This window comes from Cervus canadensis, chromosome X (genome assembly GCF_019320065.1).
Source record: "Cervus canadensis isolate Bull #8, Minnesota chromosome X, ASM1932006v1, whole genome shotgun sequence".
NCBI lineage: Eukaryota > Metazoa > Chordata > Mammalia > Artiodactyla > Cervidae > Cervus > Cervus canadensis.
Genome location: NC_057419.1, coordinates 135,681,321 through 135,706,166, shown reverse-complemented (window position 1 = coordinate 135,706,166; position 24,846 = coordinate 135,681,321). Strand labels below are relative to the sequence as shown.

Here is a 24,846-nt window from a genome sequence, read left to right as displayed (position 1 = left end):
TTAGTATAGTTATTTTATTAGTACTCTAGTTACAAAGTTGCACAAGTTCAGAGTTGTCCGCTCTAATCTTATTTTTTTCCTTAAGCCCTGTTATTTTTCAGTGTACAGTTTAGCAGAATGGGAAGATTTTCAGAAAAGCACATACTGCATTATGGCAGAAATGCCTATATTCACTAGCTAGCTCTCCTGTCGAGAGAGAAATGGCATGGGACTCCCAGCATCTCCTTATGGGAGCACAGGGCATTTTTGGAAAGGGTGTTTCCTTAACCTAACTGGAATGTAAAAGACTGGGGTGAGGAGTGCCTCTCTTGGCAAAACCACACTCTCAGTCTCTCTACTAAAACCATATCATAAAACTAAACCTCTTCACATCTAGCCTAAAGGAAACACTAGATTAAGTCTCTGGTAACAGATCAAATCAGATATTTTGGCAAATTCATAACAGCTCTTTAATGACCTGGGAATGTTGGACTACTTCTAATGGAACCAAAATTTATCTATTCTGAATAACAAATTCTTAATGGAATGATCAATTAAGAAAACTGTTACATAACTTTGTGATTTAGGCTCCTAATCACTACAAAAGTCATCTCTTGGTGATAAAACTATACATGAAGAACAGAAGGAAACAAGTCATATTCTTTCTCTCCCCCTTTCCCCTTTACCATTCAACTGCCTCCAAAAGAGAAGATACGAAATTCCAATCCAACAAATCTCTCATTAGGGATAATAGATTGACTCCTGCTTAGAGACTGGGATGAATTTAATGACCTTTCTGACTCCAGTACAGTCTTGACTTTCTTATTAAGAATGTTCTACCCTTCCTGTACTACCAGCCACTTTGGCCCCAGTAGAGCCCTGTGGTATGTGATCAAGATTTAACCTCTACCATGGAGACCAAGGGAAGTGCTGGAGAAAATGTTTTCACCTGCTCTTCATGAGAATTGATGTTAGATTTCTCTTTGGTAATTCTGGAAAAGCAGTCTGCATACTCTGATTTCCATGGTTCAGCAGGAGTTACAAGAGAGAAGCTCAAATGCAGGTGAGAACATTGGAAATTTCAAGGGGTAAGAAGTTTAGAAAGCAAGAGCCATGGGATACACAGAAACAGACAGGGGGGTGAAGTCTCCTCTGCCTCCTCCAGTGGAAGATGGGCTCTCGGCATGGCAGGTAGGACCTTCCCACCAAGTCCATCACTACCCACTAAACATTCCCTGAAGTTGCTATGGCTGTAAGATTGCATATAAAACATTGGATATATGGCTCCCTTATTTGATCTCCCTTATTGATATAGAACTTGTTCATTACCTTGGATTTAAATATTCTATTTTTCAGTGAATATGTTTTCATCACAGTGCTTTCCATTGGGTTAAGACACAAAACTAGAGCCCCTTCCTTTGACCAAACATTCCTGTGGCCCTGAAGGCATAAGTTTCTTCATGCCTAATAATAATTGGGGTGGAAGGAATACAGAGAAGTCATCACATCCATTGCCCTGTCTCAAAGCAAAACTATGCCAACTCTATCTCAGATGGGTGGATACCTTTTTATTTCCAGAAACATGCAGTAAAGAGACTAAAATTCTCCTTAGTCATTTATTCTAGGATTTAACAACCACTGTGTCCCAAAGTTCTTTCTTTTATCAAACTCCATTATTCTCTGCTATAGTTTAAACCTGTTTATTCTTGTTTTATCTTCAACAGAAAGAAAGAATTGCTGATTTGCATTCCAGGTCAATATGGCAGAGAGAGCACATGAGAAAATGCTGTGCTATTTTCCAAACAAAGAAGAGTAAGAGATGAAATATAAAAGTAAAAATAAATAAATAAAACTCTGAAACTGCAAAATCATCCTCAGAAACAAAAGGAAACTCTATTAAATAAAACACAGGCAAAATGAAAGTACAGCAATAAATGAGGGCCAACAAGATATGCTCCACTGGCAGTTCAGATCAGATATAGATAGCTACATCCAGGCAGCTGAGCAAGAACTATGGCCTACAATTGGCTTCCTGTATAAATCTGAGGACTTAAGAGTCACACTCTTCACATGTGAACAGGGGCTGACGTAGTTTGCCCACCCAAGTTCATTCTCTTGCATGGACTGACTGCCCAAGAAAGGCAGCTGCAGCTGAGGTCCCAATCCAAGGACTAGCCCTGCACAAGAAAACAGAGGTAGAAGCAGACTATTCAGACATGATGGAGTCCAAGGTGGGATACCAACATACGACCTGGTTTAATGCTAAGTAAGCTACAAGGCCTGAAAATAATGCTATCACAAGAAAGGAAGGACTTATGCGAGAGAAAAACCATGGATGATGAGCTTTTAGACAAAAATTTAAAAAAACAAGGGGAAATTTGGAACTAAGGAAAGCTATCAAGAAATCTAACAAAAGTGAGAATTCACACCTGAAAATACACATATTTAAACAATCAGAAATAGACTTTAAATAAATATTTAAATACCTTAAAGCAATAAATAAGAGAACAAGACCTCAAGAAACAATAACAGGGGTTTACAAAATGGCAGTACATAGATTTTTTTTATATATAATTCAAAAATGGGGAGAAATACAGTTTTTAAAAATAAAACAACAAAACCCAACAGACAGCTTAAATAGTAGGCATGAAAAAGCTGGAGAAACAATTCATGAATTGGAAGTCCAAGTTAAGTTATATATCATTACAGGGAGTATACCAATATATCATCAGGGGGAAAAAGAAAGACATTAAGAGACACAGAGCTTAAATTAAATGAAATGCAATGACATACACCAAAGACAAGGTTAAGAATGAGAAAAAATAGAAGAAAATATAGTTTTCACAAAAATAATAACTTGAAATTGAAGAAAAATGTGAGTCCATTGGCTGGAAAAAATCATGTGCTAAGCAGGCTAAATAAAAATAAATCATACATCAAAATACCTCCTTGTTTGCATCAAAGGAAAAAGAGAAAATCTTAAAAGCTAGAATAAGACAAATTATGTATAAAAGAATTATAATCAAAGCAGACTTCTTATCCACAAACAAAGGAAGTCATGAAACAATTTATTAATATCTTCAAAGGGCTGAGGGAAAATAAATGTGAATCTATAATTTTATACCCAGCCAAATTATCACTCAAGAATGAGGGCAAAATAAAGACATTTTTGCATATAAGGATTAGGGAATTTTAGGACCACTACCTACAGAAAGAACTGTTAAAGGTTACAGTTAGAAAGAAAAATGAACTCACAAGGAAGTGACCTGTAAGAACAAGAAGGCAAAGGAAATGAATAGCTGTTTCTATCTTTTTAAGTCTTAAAGATGATGATGTTTATTTCTCTCCTTTTTCTCATTTCTGGGACTTATGATCTTAATTCTTCTAATACTTGCTTTTTCTCTTAAAAGAACTGCTAGCTTATACTTTCTCTTTTTCTCAGGACTTGCTTCCCTTTATGCAGTTAGGGTAGATGACAGCCATCTTCCACTCTGTGTACTTCCACTCTATGCTCTGTCTCTGGGCCCTACCCCAACTTCCTTCCTAGGGAAGAATAATTTCTCCACAGCCATTTAGATCAATTCCTATGACATTAGACCACTTTTAGATACTTCTGAGATAAGAAGATTTTATAAGGCTATTTGAAAGGCAACCTGGAAGATGAAAAAAAAAAAAAAAAAAAGAATCCTCCCATGCTACACCCTTGCAATTTAAACAGAAGAAGCAAATGTTGTTGCTGTTGTTGTTCAATTGTAAGTCATGCCCAACTCTTTTTACAACCCTATGGACTGTAGCCCCCCAGGTTCCTTTGTCCATGGGATTTCCCAGGCAAGAATACTGGTGTGGGTTGCCATTTCCTTCTCCAGGGGATCTTCCCGTCTCAGGGATCAAACTCAGGTCTCCAGCATTGCAGGAAGATTCTTTACCACAGAGCTGACAGGGAAGCCCAAGAAGCAAACAAACACATGCAAAAATAGTAAACCTCTCTTAGGGATTTATTTCAAAGAATAACTTTAAGGTTGATCACATGCCAACTCAGTCTCTCATACATTAAAGCATATACTACGGTAACCAATACTAAGAATGATAAACCTGTGACACGGCATGATCTTCTGATATCTGGAAAGAATCCCAGATGTTCATTAGAGTGTATTTATCAATGTGCATGTGTGCTAAGTTGCTTCAGTCATGTCCAGCTCTTTGAGACCCCGTGGACTGTAGCCTGCTAGGCTCCTCTGTCCATGGGATTCTCCAAGCAAGAATACTGGAGTGGGTTTCCATGCCCTCCTCCAGGGGATCTTCCCTACCGAGGGAGTGAACCCACATCTCTTGTGGTTCCTGCACTGCAGGTGGATTCTTTACCGCTGAGCCACCATGGAAGCCCATTTATCAAGGTAAGAAAGCATAAGTTATGAAAGTGGTGACAAAAAGGGTTTGGGTCTCCATTGGACAAAAAGGGTCTCCATTCAACAAAATCTCTGTTCCTGTAACATTTCAGTTAACTGAGTTGTCACTGAACCTCATTCCTGGCCTCAGTCCTACCATTTCTGCCCTGACACTTTTCATTTCTCTCTTGTAAGTTCTGGAAGTTCCTCACTACTTGAAAAAAAACACCATGTATGACGGAGACTAATGGTTCTTTATGTTTTTATGATTATGTACACCCCTTTAGGAATGCCAATAAAGCTATGTATCTTCTCGAAAGGAATTTACACATATATATTGTTACACCAAAAACTGCCAACTATTTTAAAAGGTTTGCTAACCCCTCAAAGTCCACCCATGGACCCCAACTCTGTCCTCGAGGGAAACAGAGTCAACTTATAGGACTACAAAGCTTCTACTGCCCAGATGCTAAGATGATCACTTAGCTTTTCTTAGGATTGCTGGAGGACCCACAGGCATTTTCTGAATCATTCCATGCTTGCACTCCTCTGGTGTGGGAGCCTGGCCTCAGTCAGACATGAACAAAGTATCACTGAGGGAGCCCCTGCCTCAGACAAACACCCTAGCCGCCAACCAGGAAGGTAGACGTCCTAATAGCCTTGTGAAAAAGTATCTGCCTGCCATCCCCTTAGCACTACTATGAACAGTGTATACATAATAACTGTACAGTCTAGAGAAGGTGACCATTCAGCCAGCAAGCAGCTTTATACTGACATAAACCTCACTGGTTCAGCTCCTTTGATTTATGAACAGCCCCTCATCAATTAGAAGCTATGCTCAAATGCAATTCCAGCACTAATTGCGTAGGACACGTGCCTCCATGCTACAACTCTCCTGGTGTCCGCTGCCCACGGCAGGAAGAGACTGTTTATCACAGAAAAATCTCTGGGCCACAATTCCCTTCCCTCAATTGATAGGCACCTTCAAATGATTAAAAGCCCAATGAAAACCTGTTACTGTGTACCAAATAACTTATTAGAGCCTAGAATGTGCCCCAATTGGGCTATAAACAGTATTTAGGGGCTGGTGCAGGCTGCCTGAACGTGTCCTACTATTATTCCTGTCTGGAAGTTTCTTCTTCTGGGGAATTAGGGAGAAGGGGTGGGTTGGGTGGAAGAAAGAGGAAGGAAAACCACAGCTGGGAAAGAAAGAAGCGAACTGGTTTACCTGGGCAGCGAGGGCAGCAAAGATGAGGAACATGCACAGGAGACAGGCAATGAAGACTTGGACATCTGACTCTGCTGCAAAGCACATTCCCATTCTGAAAGAGAGAGGCAACAATGACAACAAAATAAATGTCTTTCAGAGGTCACTGGGATCATGCCAATTTGGGAAACAGTCATTCAGGGACTCACTCAGACAGTGAATAACGCATTGCCGAGAAACTGAATGAAATCAGCATTTTCTTTCTTTTTTCTGATAAGTTTATTGGAGTATTTTTCTAAGGATCACTACTACCCCAGTTTACAAAGCCTCCTGCAATTACTGGGAGGCTTCTTCTGACTTGGCTCTGTGATGTTTCTACCATTCCCTAGCTCTGCACGTCTCTTCAGAGCCTAGTCGGATTTCATAATCACCTGCCCAACACCATGGAAGGAAGGGATAATGAGTGATGGGTCCCTTGAGCTGTTACCCATCCCCGGGCAAGGAGAGAGCCCTAGCACATGGATTCTGGAGTCCATATAACTCTGCCTTGATCCAGTGAGCTGAGTGCTTCTTCTCCTCACTTCTTTTGCAAGTCAAAATTTTTCTGAGACCAAGCTAGTGTCTGGAATTGAGCTGATTAGCTAGTATGACTAGGGGAGGGGGCGACTGGGTCCTTGTCTGATTTACACTGACAAGATCCCTAGCTCTGACAGCTTTCAGCCATTGCTAGAACAAAGGAAGACCTTGGAAACCAATTTTGCATTAACATTTTCCATCCATAACTCATTTGAAGCAAGGGTTATATCCGTCAGGCTCTGGTGAGGGAAGAGGGTGATGAAGACAATGGAGGGAGAAGATGCCTAGCACTTGAGCCACTGGCACTGGGATTATATTAACATTTTCACTGCCCTGCAGAGAGCAAAGCCTCAGTCCCCAAGGGTTAGCTGTCCATTTCCAATGCATTGGGTCAAGAATCTGACACAATCACACCATACCAGGCAGTTACTCAGTCTCTAGATACTCTGTTTAATAACTGTCCTAGCCATTTAAAGATGCAGGCTTCCTTTATCCAAATTCGAATAACCTTACCACAACTCTTTTTCTTTTCTTGCATACTTCCTAGAATAAATTTTTGGAGCACTACATTTGGAAACACCACAGAGCCTCCTTATATGTCACACTCCTCAGAGCCAGGTGGTATCATCTTGAAGTAAGATCACCAGAGCACATCAAAACTACTCCACCTAGCTGAGGTCAAACTGATTCCTTCTTAATGCTTTACATTGGTTTCTGGTCTAGAGATAAAACATTAATAAAAATAATAACCATAATGATGGTAATATTACAGCAGTTAGCATTTCTCAAATATTGACTATGACCAAGCATTGTTTTAATGCACTGACTGAGACAGATTAGTAAATTTAACCCTTGTCATAATCCTATAAAATAGGTAACACCACTATACCATTTTAAAGAAGAAGAAGCTGAAGGAATCTCAGAGAGGTTAAATAACTTGCTTAATATAACACAGCTCAGAAGTGGAAGAGTCAGGGTTGGAAACTTGGTCTGTCTTGATTCTAGAGCCCTGCAGTTTCTTAAGACTACCTGATGTTGCCTAAAGGTTAGGTTTCCACATGCTCAAAATTCTGAAAGCCCAATCTTCTGTTCAAATGGCAAAAGAATCAGGCTTGTAAGTGAGGACTCCTGGGCACTAGTGAGGGGTTTTAGTTGTTCCATGAGCTCTCAAGTGAGAGGCAGGTCTTGAAAATTCTTTCTATATGTTCAGAATTCTCAATCCTCAAGGCCAAGTATAAAGTCTCTTTCCCCAGTTGGCCTAGTGCATTGGTTCTCCACCAGGAACCACTTTGCTCTCCAAGTAACCTTGAGCACGTCCTGAGATATTTTTGGTTGCCACAACTAGGATGGATGCTACTGGCTTCTAGTGGATAGAGGCCAGGGGTGCTGTTAAATATCTCACAATACACAGGACAGCTCCCCACAACAAGAAATATTCTGTTCCCAAATGTCAAGAGTGCAGAGGCTGAGAAACCCTGGCTTAGCGTATGACAGAAGAGGCTTGTTCAGAAAGATGGTCCGTAGCTGTGGTCCTGGGTCACGGCCATGGGACTACCTGCTTTGTCTACTGCAAAGCTATCCAAATGCCTCTTTGAGTGACTGGACAGGAGCCAAGGCCAAGCCAAGAGGACTCTAATCCTCACCAGATACAAGCCAAGGTTTCACCACCTCAATCCTATTAGTAATTATAGTCATTCACTGAAACCATATAAAATACATTCTCCCAGTGAACCAGTTTATAATCTGTCCTAATCTCCTGGCTAACGGCCAGTCTTGAAAATGATATTAAAAAATGATATTGTCTTATGATCCAGGCATTATATTGAGCTTTTTCCTGCACTCTACTTCTTCCATGTCCTATACCTTTCGGCTAAGAGACTGCTTAAGTATCTATCTACAGCAAATACTCAGTGAGTTCCCATGAAAATCAAGCCAAAAAGCAATAGAAGAAAAAGACATGAGATGTGTATTTTTCCTTGCAATCTGCCTCCTAACTTCTTTTAGGTTTTTAATCACTCATGCTCCCAGGCCATCTAGGCACTTGAGAGCATGTCTGCCTGCTGGGGAGCAAAGCGGAAATCACATGCCATTGGGGACTGTACCTCAGAGCAGATACAGTTCACGCAGTAAACCAACCCATAAGGTTCCAGGTAAGGATGCCATCTCTCACCCACTCTGTACTTCTTGTCTTGAAACACACAATATGTCTCTGAATCTGTGAGGAAGGAGATGGAGAATATGCTGGTTAGAAAACATGGACCAATGACAAAATCCAGAGCAATCACAGGTTCCATCCATTTTAGTGTACATCAAGAAAAGAGGCATAGACGATAATTATAGAACCCCTACGATGGGCTCAGTGTTTTATATGCTTTCCTTATTTGATTTTACAATGACCCAATAAGGTTGGCACTGATGATCAAAATTGAAAAGAAAAGCCAGATAAGCAAGAAACAGGGAGAAGGTATTTCCAACAAATAAAATATTAATATAAATACAGTATTAATATCTGGAATATTTTCTAATCATTCAAATCAGTAAATAAAGTACCAATCAATCCAATAGAAAAATGATCTAAAGCCATGAGAAGCAATTTAGAGAAGAAATGAGAGCAGGCAATAAATCAGAAAAACTGTTCAACTTCATTAGTAATCAGAGATTCAAACTAAAACTACACTGAGATAAATGCCTCAAGTTGCTTACTGCCCCAAAGACCCTCTGTGATTCTTTCCAGCTTCTCACAAGATAAATTCCAATTTACTTTTCAAATCTTTATTTCCAACTTCTTCAGGACGATGAACTGGGAATCAGAAAACCTGGGTCTGAATCCTAATTAGCTTTAGTTGTGTAGCATTGAGCAAGTGATTTGACTCAGTCAATCTCAATTTTCAACATCTATGAAATATGGATTACATGTTTCTCAAGCAAATGTGGGAAAATTACATAAAGTTCTTTGTCAATTATATGTGCTTAGGCGGTCAGCTATGTCCGACTCTTTGTGATCCCATGGACTGTAGGCTGCCAGGCTTCTCTGTCCATGGAATTCTCCAGGCAAGAATACTGGAGTGGGTTGCCATTTCCTTCTCCAGAGAAGGAAATTATAAAGTCAATTATAAAGTGCTACAAAATGTAGAGTGATATTTTATAATAAATGATTATTTTCTAATCAGTGTATAAAACTGGAAAACACACAAAAACACAGAAAAAAAACCCCATAAAAGTATATGGAAAAAAAAGAAATATTCCATACACACAATTCAAGCCCAAGAAGAAACCATTTTTAATATGCTGGTAATCCCATGGACAGGCTTCCCTGGTGGTTCAGCATTAAATAATCCGACTGCCAATGTATGAGACATGGATTCTATCTCTGGGTCGGTAAGATGCCCTGAAGAAGGAAATTGCAACCCACGCCAGTATTCTGCCTGGGAAGTCTCATGGACAGAGGAGCCTGGCAGGCTACAGTCCATGGGTTGCAAAACAGTCAGACATGACTAAGCGACTAAATAACAACAAAATTAATAAACAGCCTGTTACTGAAGGGAAATTCGAAAGTATTTTGTACTAAAAGAAAATGAAACATAGCATATCAAAATTAGTCAATTCAACTAACGAAGTACTTAAAGAGAAATTTATAAGTAACTACAGTTGAAATTTATAAGTACCTACAGTAGAAAAGTGGAACAGTCTCAAATCAATGCCTTATGAAACTAGCAAAAGTGGGATAAAATAAACCAAAAGAAAATAGAAGGAATGAATAATACAAACAGAAGTCAGTGAAATTTAAGACAAAAATCAATAGAAAAAAATCAATGAAACCAAAACCTGGTTTTCTAAGACAATCAATAAAATTGATAAACTTCTAGCAAGATTAACAAAGACAGAAGATGCAAATTACTAATATAGGGACAAAAGAGAAGTCTTCATTATAGATTCTACAGATATTAAAAGAATAAAAGGGAGACATTATGAATAACTTTACACCAGTTAGCTTAATATCTTAGATGAGATGGATGAATTATTTGAAAGACACAATTACCAAAGCTTACTCAAGGAAAGATAAATAATCTGAAGAGTTCTACATCTTCTAAAGAAAGGCAAAGAAAGCAGCATGACCAAAACAATTTTGAAAGAGAAAGATGTTGGAAGATACACACTATGTGATTTCAAAGCAATATAAAACTATGGTTTTCAAGTCAGTGTGGTGTTGGAAAAAGGTTAGATAAATATGCCAATGGAATAGAATGAAGAGTCAACAAACAGAGAAGAGACCCACATTTATGGGTCTATTGATTTTCAACAAAGATGCAATGGCCATTCAATGGAGAAACAATAGCCTTTCAACAAATGCTGCTGGACTATTTGGACAATCATATGCAAAACATAAAATAACATGAAATATCTCATACCATCTACAAAAATTAACTCAAGACGGATCACAGACACACTTTAATGTAAACCCCAATACTTTAAAACTTTTAAAAGGAAATACAGGGGACTATAGTTGTGATCTTAGGTTAGGTGAAGAGTTCTTAGATATAACACCAAAAGTACAATTCATAAAAGAAATTTTGTAAAATAGGAATTCATCAAAATTCTGCTTTTGAACTTCTGCTTTTGAAAAATGTTAAGAGAATAAAAAGGAAAGCCACCAACTAGAAGAAATTATTTGCAAACCACATTTCTGATAAAGGACTTTCATCCAAAATACAGTTTCCCAGGTGGAGTAGTGGTAAAGAATCCACCTGCGAATGCAGGAGACGTAAGAGACATGGGTTTGATCTCTGGGTTGGGAAGGTCCTCTGGAGGAGGAAATGGCAACCCACTCCAGTATTCTTGCCTGGGAAATTTCATGGACAGAGGAGCCTAGTGGGCTACAGTCCCTGGAGTTGCAAAGAGTCAGACATGAGTGGGTGACTGAGCACAAGCACATCCAGAAAATATTTTAAAAATCTCAAAACTTAAGAACAAGGAAACTAACAACCCAATTCAAAAATGGGATTAAAATTTGAATACACACTTCACAAAGGAAGATTCACAAATGTCACACACATCATTAGTCATCAGGGAAATGAAATATTGAAACCATGAGGACATATAATGAAAACTGAAACCATGAGGACTGACTTATTAGAATGGATAAATGCAAAAAATCTGAATATACTCAGTGCTGGTGAGGAAATGAAGCAACTATAGCTCACCTTATACAATACTGTTGTAAAACAACTTGGCAGTTTCTTCTAAAGTTAAATACACCCTGAACTATACCACTCAGCAATCCCACACCTAGGTATTTTTCCAACTAAAACAAAACATATATTCAAACCAAAATCTGTACTATATGTTTAAAATGGATTTATTCAGTCTGAAAAACCTGAGAGCAACATAAACGTCCTTCAACTGATGAATTTTAAGACATGCAAATCAAAGAATATTACTCAGCAATATAAAGAAAGACTGATACGGTTAAACGTGGATGACCCTCAAAGGCATTATGCTAGACGAAAAAAGCCAGATTCAAAGTCTACATACTCTATGTGTGTTGGTCGCTCAGTCGTGTCCGACTCATTGCAACCCTGTGAACTGTAGCCCACCAGGCTCCTCTGTCCATGAGGATTCTCCAGGCAAGAATACTGGAGTGGACTGCCATGCCTTTCTCCAGGGGATCTTCCCAACCCAGGGATTGAACCCAGGTCTCCCGAACTGCATGCAGATTCTTTACCATCTAAGCCACCAGGGAAGCACTACATACTGCATGATTACAATTAATTATTTTTAATCTGGACAAGGGACAGAAAAAAGATCAGTAGTTGCCAAGGACTAGGGTGGGGGAAGGATTTTACTATAAAGGGATACAGAGTAAATTTTGAGAGTGATGGAGCTTATATCTTGATTATGGTGGTACCATTAGACAAAACTCACAAAACTGTACTCTCTGGGTTGGGAAGATCCCCTGGAGGAGGATGAAAAAAGGGTGAATTTTTAAATTTTATTTATTTTTTAACTTTTACAATTGAGATAAAATTAATATATAGCATTGTACTAGCTTTAGGTGTATTTAAAATGGTGATTTTGCTTCATGTGAATTACACGATAATAAGACAATTAAAAAGAAACATATAGAGGAAAGAAAAATCATATATAATTCTACCACCAGAAGACAACCACTTAAAAAAAAATTTATTTACTTATTCACTCATTTTATTTTTTGGCTGTGCTGGGTCTTCATTGCTGTGCATGGGCTTTCACCAGTTGCAGCGAGCACCGGCTACTCTCTTCTTTTGGAGCATGGGCTCTAGGCTGTGCTGGCTCAGTAGTTAAGGCATATGGACCTAATTGCCCCACAGCATGTGGGATCTTCCTGGACCAAGGATCGAACCCATGTCTCCTGAACTGCAAGGCAGATTCTTAACCACTGGACACCAGGAAAGCCCATAACACAACCACTTTTAACGTTCTGGTAATAGTCCTCTAATCTTTATTTTCCTGTTTTTAAATTAATAGGCTTTATTTCTTAGAGCAGTTTTAGGTTTATCAAAAAACTAAGTAGAAAGTACACAAAGTGCTCATATTTCCCCTCTTCACATCACCCCCACTTTTTCTTGGCATTAACATCTTGCATTAGTGTAGTACATTTGTTAAAATTAATGAACCAATACTTGATATATTAACTACATAGTTTACATGAGAGCATACTCTGTATAGTTCTATGTGTTATGACAAATGTATAAATGACATTTATCGCCATTACAGTATCATACAGAACAGTTTCACTGCCCTAAATATGCCCATACCCTGCCTATTCATCTTTACCCCCCTCCACTCCCACAACTCCTAAAAACCACTGACTTTCTACTGTCTCTATAGTTTTGTCTTTTCCAAGATGTCATGTAGTTGGAATCATAGGGTACGCAGACTTTTTAGACTGGCTTCTTTCACCTAGCAATATACATTTAAGATTCCTCTAAGCTTTTTCATGGCTTGACAGCTCATTTATCATTGAATAATATCCCACTGTTTGGATGTACAGCTTGTTCATCAACTCACCTATTGAAGGACATAATGCTGCTGTGCTTAGTCATTCAGTCATGTCTGACGCTTTGTGACCCCGTGGATTATAGCCTGCCAGGCTCCTCTGTCCATGGGATTCTCCAGGCAAGATTACTGGAGTGGGTTGCCATGCCCTTCTCCAGGGGGCCTTCCCAACCCAGGGACTGAATCCAGGCCTCCCGCATTGCAGGCAGATTCTTTATCGTTTGAGCCACCAGGGAAGGACAACTTGGTTGCTTCCAATTTTTGAAAATGAAATGAATTGAAAATTCATTTGCATGATACCTGGGAGTATGATTGCTGGGTTTTAGAGTAAGACTATATCTAGCTCTTTAAGAAACTGCCAAACTGTCTTCCAAAGTGACTATACTATCTTGCATTCCCATCAGCAATGAATGAAAGTTCTTACTGCTCCACATTCTTATCAGTATTTTGGTGTTGTCTGTATTTTGGGTATTAGCCATTCTAACAGGTGTGTAGTGGTATCTCATTTGTTGTTTTAATTTCCAATTCCCTAATGATATTTAATATTGAGCATCTTTTCATATACTTATTTGCCACCCATGTATCTTCTTTGGTGCACTATCTGTTTAGTTCTTTTGCCCATTTATTAATTGGGTTGTTTATTTTCTTACTGTTGAGCTTTAAGAGTTATTTGTATTTTTCAATACAAGTCCTCTATCAGACATGCATTTTGCAAATATTTTCCTTCAGTCTGTGGCTTGTCTTTTAACTCTCTTAACAGTATCTTTTGCATAGCAGAATTTTTTACTTGTAATGAAGTCCAATTCATTGATCTTTTTTTTTCTTGCACAGAGCATACTTTTGGTGTATCTGAAAACTCATTACTAAACCCAAGGTCACCTAGATTTTCTCCTTTGTTATTTTCTGGAAGTATTATAGTTTTGCATTTTACATTTAGATCTGTAATCCATTTTGTAAGTTTTTTTAATGGTCATTTTTTTGCATGCATGTGTCTAGTTGTTTCAGCACCATTTGTTGAAGATTATCCTTTTTCCAATAAATTGTCTTTGTTCCTTTTGTCAAAGATCAGTTGACTATATTTGTGTGGGTCTATTTCTGGGCATTCTATTATGCTGCACTGTTCCATTTGTCTATTCTTTCAACAATATCACATTGTGTTAAGTACTATAGCTTTATAGTAAGTCTTGAAGTTGGGTAGCATCAGTTCTCTAACTTTGTTGAGGTTCTTCAACATTGTGTTGGCAATTCTGATTCAGACCTTTCCATATAAACTTTAGAGTTAACTGTTAATTTCCACAAGGTAAGTTCAGCTCAGTTCAGTTCAGTCACTCAGTCCTGGCCGACTCTTTGAGACCCCATGGACTGCAGCATGCCAGGCCTCCCTGTCCATCACCAACTCCCAGAGTTTACTCAAACTCATATCCATTGAGTGGTGATGCCATCCAACAACCTCATCCTGTCTCGTCCCCTTCTCTTCCTGCATTCAATCTTTCCCAGCATCAGGATCTTTTCTAATGAGTCAGTTCTTTGCATCAGGTGGCCAAAGTATTGGAGTTTCAGCTTCAGCATCAGTCCTTCCAATGAATGTTCAGGACCAATTCCCTTAGGATGGACTGGTTGGATCTCCTTGCAGTCCAAGGGACTCTCAAGAGTCTTCTCCAACACCACAGTTCAAGAGCATCAATTCTTCGGTGCTCAGCTTTCTTAATAGTCCAACTCTCACATCCATAGCTTTGACTAGACAGACCTTTGTTGGCAAAGTAATATCTCTGCTTTTTAATATGCTGTCTAGGTTCGTCATAACTTTTCTCCCAAGGAGCAAGTGTCTTTTAATTTCATGGCTGCAGTCACCATCTGCAGTGATTTTGGAGCACCCCCAAAATAAAGTCTGTCACTTTCCACTGTTTCCCATCTATTTGCCATGAAGTGATGGGACCAGATACCATGATCTTTGTTTTCTGAATGTTGAGCCTTAAGCCAACTTTTTCACTTTCCTCTTTCACTTTCATCAAGAGGCTCTTTAGTATTCACTTTCTGCCATAAGGGTGGTGTCAAACATCTGCATATCTGAGGTTATTGATATTCTCCTGGCAATCTTGATTCCAGCTTGTGCTTCATCCAGTCCAGCATTTCTCATGATGTACTCTGCATATAAGTTAAATAAGCAGGGTGACAATATACAGCCTTGATGTACTCCTTTCCCGATTTGGAACCCGTCTGTTGTTCCATGTCCAGTTCTAACTATTGCTTCTTGACCTGCATACAGATTTCTCAGGAGGCAGGTCGGGTGGTCTGGTATTCCCATCTCTTTCAGAATTTTCTACAGTTTGTTGTGAACTGTTCTACAGTTCTACAGTCAAAGGCTTTGGCATAGTCAATAAAGCAGAAGTAGATGATTTTCTGGAACTCTCATGCTTTTTCAATGATCCAGCAGATGTTGGCAATTTCACCTCTGGTTCCTCTGCCTTTTCTAAATCCAGCTTGAACATCTGGAAGTTCACAGTTCACATACTGCTGAAGCCTGGCTTGGAGAATTTTGAGCATTACTTTGCTAGCATGTGAAATGTGTAGAATTGTGCAGTAGTTTGAGCATTCTTTGACATTGCCTTTCTTTGGGATTGGAATGAGTTTTCCAAATTTGCTGGCATATTAAGTGCAGCACTTTCACAGCATTATCTTTTAGGATTTGAGATAGCTCAACTGGAATTCCATCACCTCCACTAGCTTTGTTTGTAGTGATGCCTCCTAAGGCCCACTTGACTTCGCATTCCTCGATGTCCACAAGGTAAACTGCTGGGATTTTGAATGGTATTGAATCTATAGATCAAGTTATGAACTACTAGTATCTTAACAATATTGAGTCTTTCTATCCATGAACATGGAGTCTCTTTCCAGTTATTTGATATCCTTCCTGAGAGTTTTATAGTTTTCCTCATATAGATTTTATATACATTTTGCTAAATTTATACCTAAGTATTTCATTTTCTGGTGCTAATGTAAATGGTGTTGTGTTTTTAATTATAAATTCCAATTGTTCATTAACAGTATATAGGAAAGCAATTGACTTTCATATATTAACTCCATACCTTTAAACCTTACTCTAATAGCTCATTAATTTTAGGAGGGTTTTTCTGGTTGATTCTTTGGGATTTTAAAATAATCATGTCATCTGCTAGCAAAGGTAGTTTCATTTCTTCCTTCCAAATATGTATACACTTTATTTCCATTTCCCATCTTACTTCATTAGTTAGGGCTTCCAATACAACACTGAGTAGGAATGGTGAGAAACACCACCATTGCCTTGTTCTTGATCTTAGGCCAAAACATATAGCTTCTCTCCGTTAAGTGTTGTATTAGCTGTAGATTTTTTTTATAGATGTTCTTTATGAAGTTGAAGAAGTCTTCCCTCTATTCTCATTCACTGTATAGTGTTGACTTTTGTCAAATGATTTTTCTGCATGTGTTGATATAATCGTGTAGCTTTTCTTTTTTAGCCTACTGATGTGATGGATTACATTAATTGATTTTTGAATGATGAAACAGCCTGGAAAAAAATCCCACTTGACTGGATTTTTACTACATTGCTGGATTCAATTTGCTAGTATTTTGTTGAGGATTTTTGCATGGGAGATATTAATCTGTAGTTCCTTTCTTACAATGTCTTTGCCTGATTTTGGTATTAGGGTAAGATTGGACTCACAGAATGAATTAGGGAGTGCTCTCTCTCTGCTTACATCTTCTGAAACTGGTTGTAGAGTACTGGTATTATGTCCTTAAATGTTTGGCAGAATTCACCAATTTATTATCTTGGCATGGTGCTTTCTGTTTTGAAAGAGTATTAATTTCTTTAACAGACATAAGCCTATTCAGATTGCCTATTTTGTTTTGTGTGAGTTTTGGTTGGTTGTATCTTCCCAGATATTGGTAAGGTTTTCTCTAAGTTATCATATTATTGGCATGGAATTGTGCATAATATTTTTATGACAGTTCTGGTGATAGTGATGGCCTTTTTTTCATTTCTGAAATTAGTAATTTGTGCCTTCTTTTTTAGTTAATCTGACTAGAGGTTTATCTATTTTATTGATCTTTTCAAAGAACCAGACTTTGGTTTCATTGATTTTTCTCTTTTGTTTTCCTAGTATAACTTTCATTGATTTCTGCTTTAATTTTTTAAAACTTCTTTTCTTCTGCTTACTTTGGGTTTGATTTACTCTTCTTTTTCTAGTTTCCGAAGGAAATGGCAACCCACTCCAGTATTCTTGCCTGGAAAATCCCATGGATGGAGGAACCTGGTAGGCTACAGTCCATGGGGTCACAAAGAGTTGGACATGACTGAGCGACTTCACTTTAGTGACTTCAAGGTGGAAGCTGAGACTATTGATATTGTCTTTTTTCCTAATATATTAATTCTAAGCTATAAATTTCCCTCTAAGCACTGCTTAGAATTTTTATAAATTATATTTTTATTTTCATATAATCCAAAATGTGTTTAAACTTCACTTGAGACTTCTTTGGCCTATGTGCTATTTGGAAGTATATTGTTTAATCTCTAAATATTTTGATATTTTTACAGGTATCTTTCTGCTATTGATTTTTCAGTCTAATTCTACTATGTTCTGAGAGCATACTGATATAATTTATATTCTTATAAGTTTTGTTAAGATGTGTTTTATGACCCATGAATATGGTCCATCTTGATGAATGTTCCATTGAGCTGAAGAAGAATGTGTATTCTGCTGTTGTTGGATGAAATACTCTGCAGATGACAATTAGATTCCATTGACTGATGGTGTAGTTCAGTTCAACTATACCATTGTTAACTTTCTGCCTGCTGGATCTGTTGATTACTAATAGAGGAGTTTTAAACTCTCTAATTAAAATAGTAGACTTGTCTGTATCTTCTTGCAGTACTATCCATTTTTGCATCACATATTTTGATGCTCTGTTAGGTATACACATAATTTTCCTTGCTCTGAAGTCTGCTCTGTCTAAAATTAATACAGTTACTCCCACTTTCATCTGATTAGTGTGTTAGCATGTTATGTCTTTCTCCATCCCTTTACTTTTTAAAGTTTGTTTATTTTTAATTGGAGGATATTTTTTAGCATCCTTTTACTTTTAATCTATATGTATCTTTACATTTAAAATGTATAGACAACATATAGTTGGGTCTTGTTTTTTTATAATCCACTTGGATAGTCTGTTTTTTAATTGGTGTATATAGACCATTCACATTTAAAGTGATTATTGATACAGCTGGATTAATGCTGACAATATCTGTAATTATTTTCTATTCATTTTCCTTGATTTTTTTCTTATGTGTGTGTATTTCACTCTTTCTCTGCTTTCTATGGCTTTATTTCAGCATTTCCTATTATTCTATTTTCTCTTTCTTAGTATATCAATTATACTCATCTTTTTAATTAGTAGTAGTCATAGAGTTTACAATACACATTTACACAAATCTAAATGGCACCCCACTCCAGTACTCTTGCCTGGAAAATCCCATGGATGGAGGAGCGTGGTAGGCTGCAGTCCATGGGGTCGCTAAGAGTCGAACACGACTGAGCGACTTCCCTTTCACTTTTCACTTTCATGAATTGGAGAAGGAAATGGCAACCCACTCCAGTGTTCTTGCCTGGAGAATCCCAGGGACAGAGGAGCCTGGTGGACTTCTGTCTATGGGGTCACACAGGGTTGGACACGACTGAAGAGACTTAGCAGCAGCAAATCCACTTTCAAATAACACTATACTGCTTCACAGGCATTGCAGGTACTTTGTAGTAGAGTATTCCAAATTCCTCTCTCCCATCCTTTATAAAATCACTGTCATTCATTTCACTTTTCTGTAAACTATAATTATTCAGTACACCATTGCTATTATTATTTTGAACAAACTTTATTCTGTTACGTTAAGAATAAGAAAAATAAAAGATTTCACTTTACCTTCATTTATTCCTTCTTTAACACTCTTCCCTTCTTTATATAGATCTGACTTTCTGACGTTATTTTCATTTTTCTTAAAGAATTTCTTTTAACATTTCTTGCGAGGCAGGTCAATTGGTGAAAAATTTCTTCAATTTCTGTTTGTCTGAGAAAATATTTCTCATTCACTTTTGAAGCATAGTTTTGCTGGATACAGAATTGTAGGTTGATGGATTTTTTTCTTTCAACAATTTAAGTGCTTCATTCCACTCTCTTCCTGCTTGCATGGTTTCTAAAGAGAAATAATATGCAATTCTTATCCTTGTTCCTCTACATGTAATGTGTTTTTCCTCTTTCAAGATGTTCTCTTTGTCTTTGATTTTCTGCAGTTTAAATATGATATGCCTAGGTATAAGTTTTCTCATATGTGTCCTGCTTTGTGTTCTCTGGGCTTTTTGGATTCATGCTTTGGTGTCTGTCATTGCTTTTGAAAAATTCTCAGCCATTATTACTTAATTCATTATTTCCTTTTCCTTTCTCTCATCTCCTGTCATTCCTATTACATACATGTTACACTTTTTGTAATTTTCCCACAGTTCTTGAATATTCTATTGAATTTGATCACATTTTCAGTTTGGGACATTTCTCTTGGCATGCTTTATTTATTTATTTATTTATGGCTGTGCTAGGTCTTCATTGCTGCAAGGGCTTTTTTCTAGTTGTGACAAGCAGGGAGCTACTCTTTGTTGCAATATGTGGGTTTCTCATTGCTGTGGCTTCTCTTGCTGCAGAGCATGGGCCCTAGGGCATGTGGGCTTCAGTAGCTGTGGCATATGGGCTCAGTAGTTGCAGTTCCCAGGCTCTAGAACAGAGGCTCAATAGTTGTGACACATGGGCTTAGTTGCTTGCTCTGCAGCATTTTCCCAGATGCTGGAAAAAAAATCTGTGGCATTTTCCCAGATCAGGGATTAAATCTGTGTCTCCTGGACTGGCAGGCAGATTCTTTACCACTGAGCCACAAGGGGAGTCCCTTGCCATATCTTTAGATGACTTATTCTTTCTTCAATCATGTCCAGTGTGCTGATGAGTTCATCAAAAGCATTCTTCATTTTTGTTACAGTGTTTTTGATTTCTCACATTTCCTTTTGATTCTTATTTTTCATCTCTTTTTACATTGCCCATATATGCTTACATTTTGCCTCCTTTTTTCATTAGAGTTCTCAACACATTAATCTTATTTATTTTAAATTCCAAGTCTGATAATTTCAAAATATATGCCATATCTGAGCCTGGTTCTGATGCTTGATTTGTCTTTTCAGATTGATTTTTTTTTTGCCTTTTAGCATGCCCAGTAATTTTTTATTGAAAGTCAGACATGATGTACCGAGTAACAGTAACTGAAGTAAATGGAGCGTTAGTGTGAGGTCTTACGTTAATCTATCTAGGAGTTAGGCTAGTTTTACTGTTTTTTGTAGCCATGGTGTCAGAGGCTAAAATCTGCCTAGTGTCTTTGTTTATCTTTTCCATTGTTATCGGGTTTCCCTAGATTCTTCTTCTTAAACAGTGTCGAAGGCTTGCAGGTCTTTCAATCTCCTCTTATTATACAGGATCCTAACTGATGTGTAGCAAATTATAGGGGAAGGAGAAATGTTCTATAATCATATTATTAGCTCTCAGTTTTTAGTGATCCATGTCCCTGAGTTGTGACCTTCAAAAGCAGTAATTAACTTTGCTCCTCCCCACCAGTGTAGGTGAGACAGGAAAGCTATTGGAGTTGGGCATATATTCCTTCTTCCAGGGTGGTTGCATTCCACTGTAGCCCACCAGGCTCCTCTGTCCATGGATTTCTCCAGGAAAGAATACTGGAGTGAGTTGCCATTTCCTTCTCCAGGGGATCTTCCTGACCCAGGGATCAAACCCACATCTTTGGCATTGCAGGCAGACTCTTTACTGACTGAGCCACCAGTGAAGGTGTTCCAGGGTGGTGAGACCCTGATAAAACCCAAATTAGTTAGTCTAAGATAAAATCATTTCCCTTGGTTTTTCCAGTAGTCATGTATGGATGCGAGAGTTGGACTATAAAGAAAGCTGAGCACCAAATAATTGATGCTTTTGAACTGTGGTGTTGGAGAAGACGCTTGGGAGTCCCTTAGACTGCAAGGAGATCCAATCAGGCCATCCCTAAAGGAGATCAGTCCTGGGTGTTCATTGGAAGGACTGATGTTGAAGCTGAAACTCCAATCCTTTGGCCACCTGATGCGAAGAGCTGACTCATTTGAAAAGACCCTGATGCTGGGAAAGATTGAGGGAAGGAAGAGAAGGGGACGACAGAAGATGAGATGGTTGGATGGCATCACTGACTCAATGGACATGAGTTTGAGTAAACTCTGGGAGCTGGTGATGGACAGGGAGGCCTGGCGTGCTGCATGCAGTTCATGGGGTCGCAAAGAGTCAGACACGACTGAGCAACTGAACTGAACTGAACTGAGGCCAGGCCTTAGTTAATGAGAATAAAGAACCCTAGGCTTATTTAAAATGGTTACTTTTCCCCCTCCTCTACCTATAACAATTATAAATTTTTCACCAAACCTGAGAACCTGGTGGGGATCCTAGAGGTAAAAACTCACAAAAAGGAGTTTTTCTCTCTCAAGCTAGAACATGCTCCTTCTCCAGCAATTAGTCGATTACCCGTTAAGAGCTCCAACCAGGATTCAGCAGTGGTGATTGTATTCACCTGTCTTTCCAGTTTTCAAAGTAAAAACCACAAGGCAGTCTGCCCTGTGACCTCAATTTTCTGTGATTTTAAGAGGACTTGCTGATTTTCATTTCCTTAAGCCTTTTTTCTTGTGACAATAGGAGTGACAACTTTACGCTCTTTACATGTCAAGAAACTAAAAGCTCTTTCTAGTCTCTCTTCTGTGCATAAAGGTGTATAAAGTTTTCTATTTATATAATTAACAACATATACAATATACATTTTATACACTATGTTCTAAAGTTAACACTTTTTGTGCCATTAAATATTCCCCCTATACCACATGCCTAGTGACATGATTTGTCATTAACACAGTTGAAACATAATTTCTTAACCAATCCCCTATTTGAGGGTTCAAATTGTATCCTTTTCTTTGTTTTAAAAAAATTCCGTGATAAATATCCCTGTATATAGGGGCTTCCCTGGCTGTCCAGTAGTTAAGACTCTATGCTTCTACTGCAGGAGGCAGTAGAAGATCCATGGTCGAGGAACTAAGATCCCATATGCCTCTGCTGCTGCTGCTAAGTCACTTCAGTCGTGTCTGACTCTGTGTGACCCCATAGACGGCAGCCCACCAGGCTCCCCGGTCCCTGGGATTCTCCACGCAAGAACACTGGAGTGGGTTGCCATTTCCTTCTCCAATGCATGAAAGGGAAAAGTGAAAATGAAGTCGCTCAGTCGTGTCCACTCTTAGCAGCCTACCAGGCTCCTCCGTCCATGGGATTTTCCAGGCAAGAGTACAGGAGTGGGTTGCCATTGCCTTCTCCACCATATGCCTCTAGGTGTGGCCAAAAAAATAAACAAAAAATAAATATCCTTGCATATACACTAATGTATGTAATACTGGTTATTTTCTAAATATAAATTCTTAGAGCTAGATTTATTGAGTCAAAGGTTATGAACACTTTTAAATTCCCAATCTACATTGTCAAGCTGCCTTCCAGAAAAGCTGCATTAATTTACTTTCCAATTGCAGTGTGTGAAAATGTCCAACACTGTATCCAGTGTTTTTAATTGCTTAAAACTTTGCAAATTTGGTGATGGCAAATGGAAACAATATTTTTTTTCTTTATCAGTAACATTTAATTTCTCCTTTTATGATATTACCATCATTATTTTTAATATTATTATATTAAGCTACATTCTGGACTAAATGTAAGTACTCAAGACCATTTATCAATTAAAAGAACTCAGAAAAATCAAAATTACTTTGTAGGCAAAAGTTGTATATTTTTCACCCAAGTCTCAGGAATACAATTTTATTGGTAAATACACAAATTAGACCTCTACTCCTCAGTGTTATAGAATGAAGTAGGAAATATTTTTAACAATCCCTGTATGTTTAACTGAGGAGAGATAAATCATGAATTTCCCAAAATAAACATAAATGAGGCACTTTTTGCAAACTTCCACATATTGGTGAGAAGAGAATGACTGTTTCTCTAAAATAAATTCGACAAATTCATAATCTTTAAAATATCTAAGTTATTTGCATTTCATATATACAGCTCACCTAGACATTTCAGAAAAATCTGAGTATACACTTAGAAGCAAATCCATGAAGGAGGCTATTTAGGTAGTATTATTAGGCTGGCATAAATTGCCTTACTTGTATGGTTCTTCAATTGCTAATACTTGGATGGAGGTAAACTGGAAATTACTTTGTTGATTTAAATTCACATTGCAAAGTAAGATGGAAACTGTGCATTATGTGTTTGATTCTGGATTATTTTGCCAGAAATAATCAGCTCACTCAGAGGCTGACATGAGATCTACCTACTTAAAATATGAAACTGGATGAGCATTCATTATTAGCAATGTGATCTGCATGGTTGGGTGATTTATTCCTTTTTTGATGATAAAGAGATGGGATAATAAAAGATAAGGACCCACCCCTGAAAGACTAAGCAAGCACCAAAATAAGGCAAGCTATCAAAATGTGGGTTTCATGTGCATTTACATATTTTTAAAACTCACTTCCAAATTAAGATTCTAACTTGCAGGGAAGTCAATTTCCAAAGGAACAGTATACACTGAAGCCACAAGGAGGGTATTCTTTATCTACAGCTGTTAAGCAAGTTGCTATCACCTCTCTAAAATATCTTTAAGACAGATTTCTTCATAGAAACTCTTAAATGGATCCTTTCAATATATCTGAGCTCACCACTATTCATGACAACCACAGATGATCCAAATATCTTGTTTCAGTCAACAGTCTGTTTGCCCCAAATTCAGTCTCTTGACAGAGTATTGCTAGACAATGTGTGAAATTGATTGATCTGAATTTTCCTGCTCCAAATTTGGCTCAAGGCTAAGGAGGTAGAAGATAAAGGTAAAAAGAGGCCAAGAAACCAGGTCCTGAAGAACACTGAGCAAGATGCGCGTGATGATAACAATAATAAGAAAAATAACAACAAAATTTGTTGAACATGTCTTATAAGCTAAGGGTTTTACATCCATGAATTCAATAAATTCTTACCACAACCCTACATGCTAGATCCCATTATCAGCCCCATTTTAGAGACGAGGAATCTGAAGCACAGGGAGGTTTGGTAACTTGCCTAAGTTGACATGAGTAGTCAAGGTATGGAGCTGGGATTCAAATCTAAGAAGGCTGGCCTCAGAACCAAGGACTGAAACCACTGTAGCATTTTGCCTGTCCTGCTACATGAGTGTAAAGTGCATGTCACTCACTTTTAGAACTTAAAAAATAAGGGCTTCCACACATTCTTGCCTAACTTTTTCTCAAACCACCCTTCCCACCCTACCTGGAAACACAGTTTGGCTCACCTTTTAAAGAATCAGGTGTCATCTGTAGTGAAGCCAAGCCATACTCGAATGACTATAGGAAATGATACAACAGGAAGACTTCACTTTGCATTTTTTGGTATTTATCTCAAGGACAAATTATAAAGTATGAAATAGTGCCTATGCTTCTAAGAGCTATGAAATAGAGTTGGGAAGATAAGAGTAACCCAGCTAAA

General features: G+C 38.0%; 1 protein-coding gene across 8 annotated transcripts in view; it reads right to left on the bottom strand.

The window, feature by feature from the left end:
* The window catches only part of CHRDL1 (chordin like 1), a 127,414-nt gene that overhangs the window by 86,529 nt on the left and 16,039 nt on the right, over positions 1 to 24,846 (bottom strand). For all 8 annotated transcript variants that reach the window (XM_043459123.1, XM_043459120.1, XM_043459121.1 and 5 more), the window contains exons 3-4: positions 8,250 to 8,362; positions 5,593 to 5,686 (exon numbers count right to left, since the gene is read on the bottom strand). In XM_043459123.1, the coding sequence (XP_043315058.1) occupies positions 5,593 to 5,686; positions 8,250 to 8,362 (207 nt within the window). The remainder of the gene's footprint in view (positions 1 to 5,592; positions 5,687 to 8,249; positions 8,363 to 24,846) is intronic.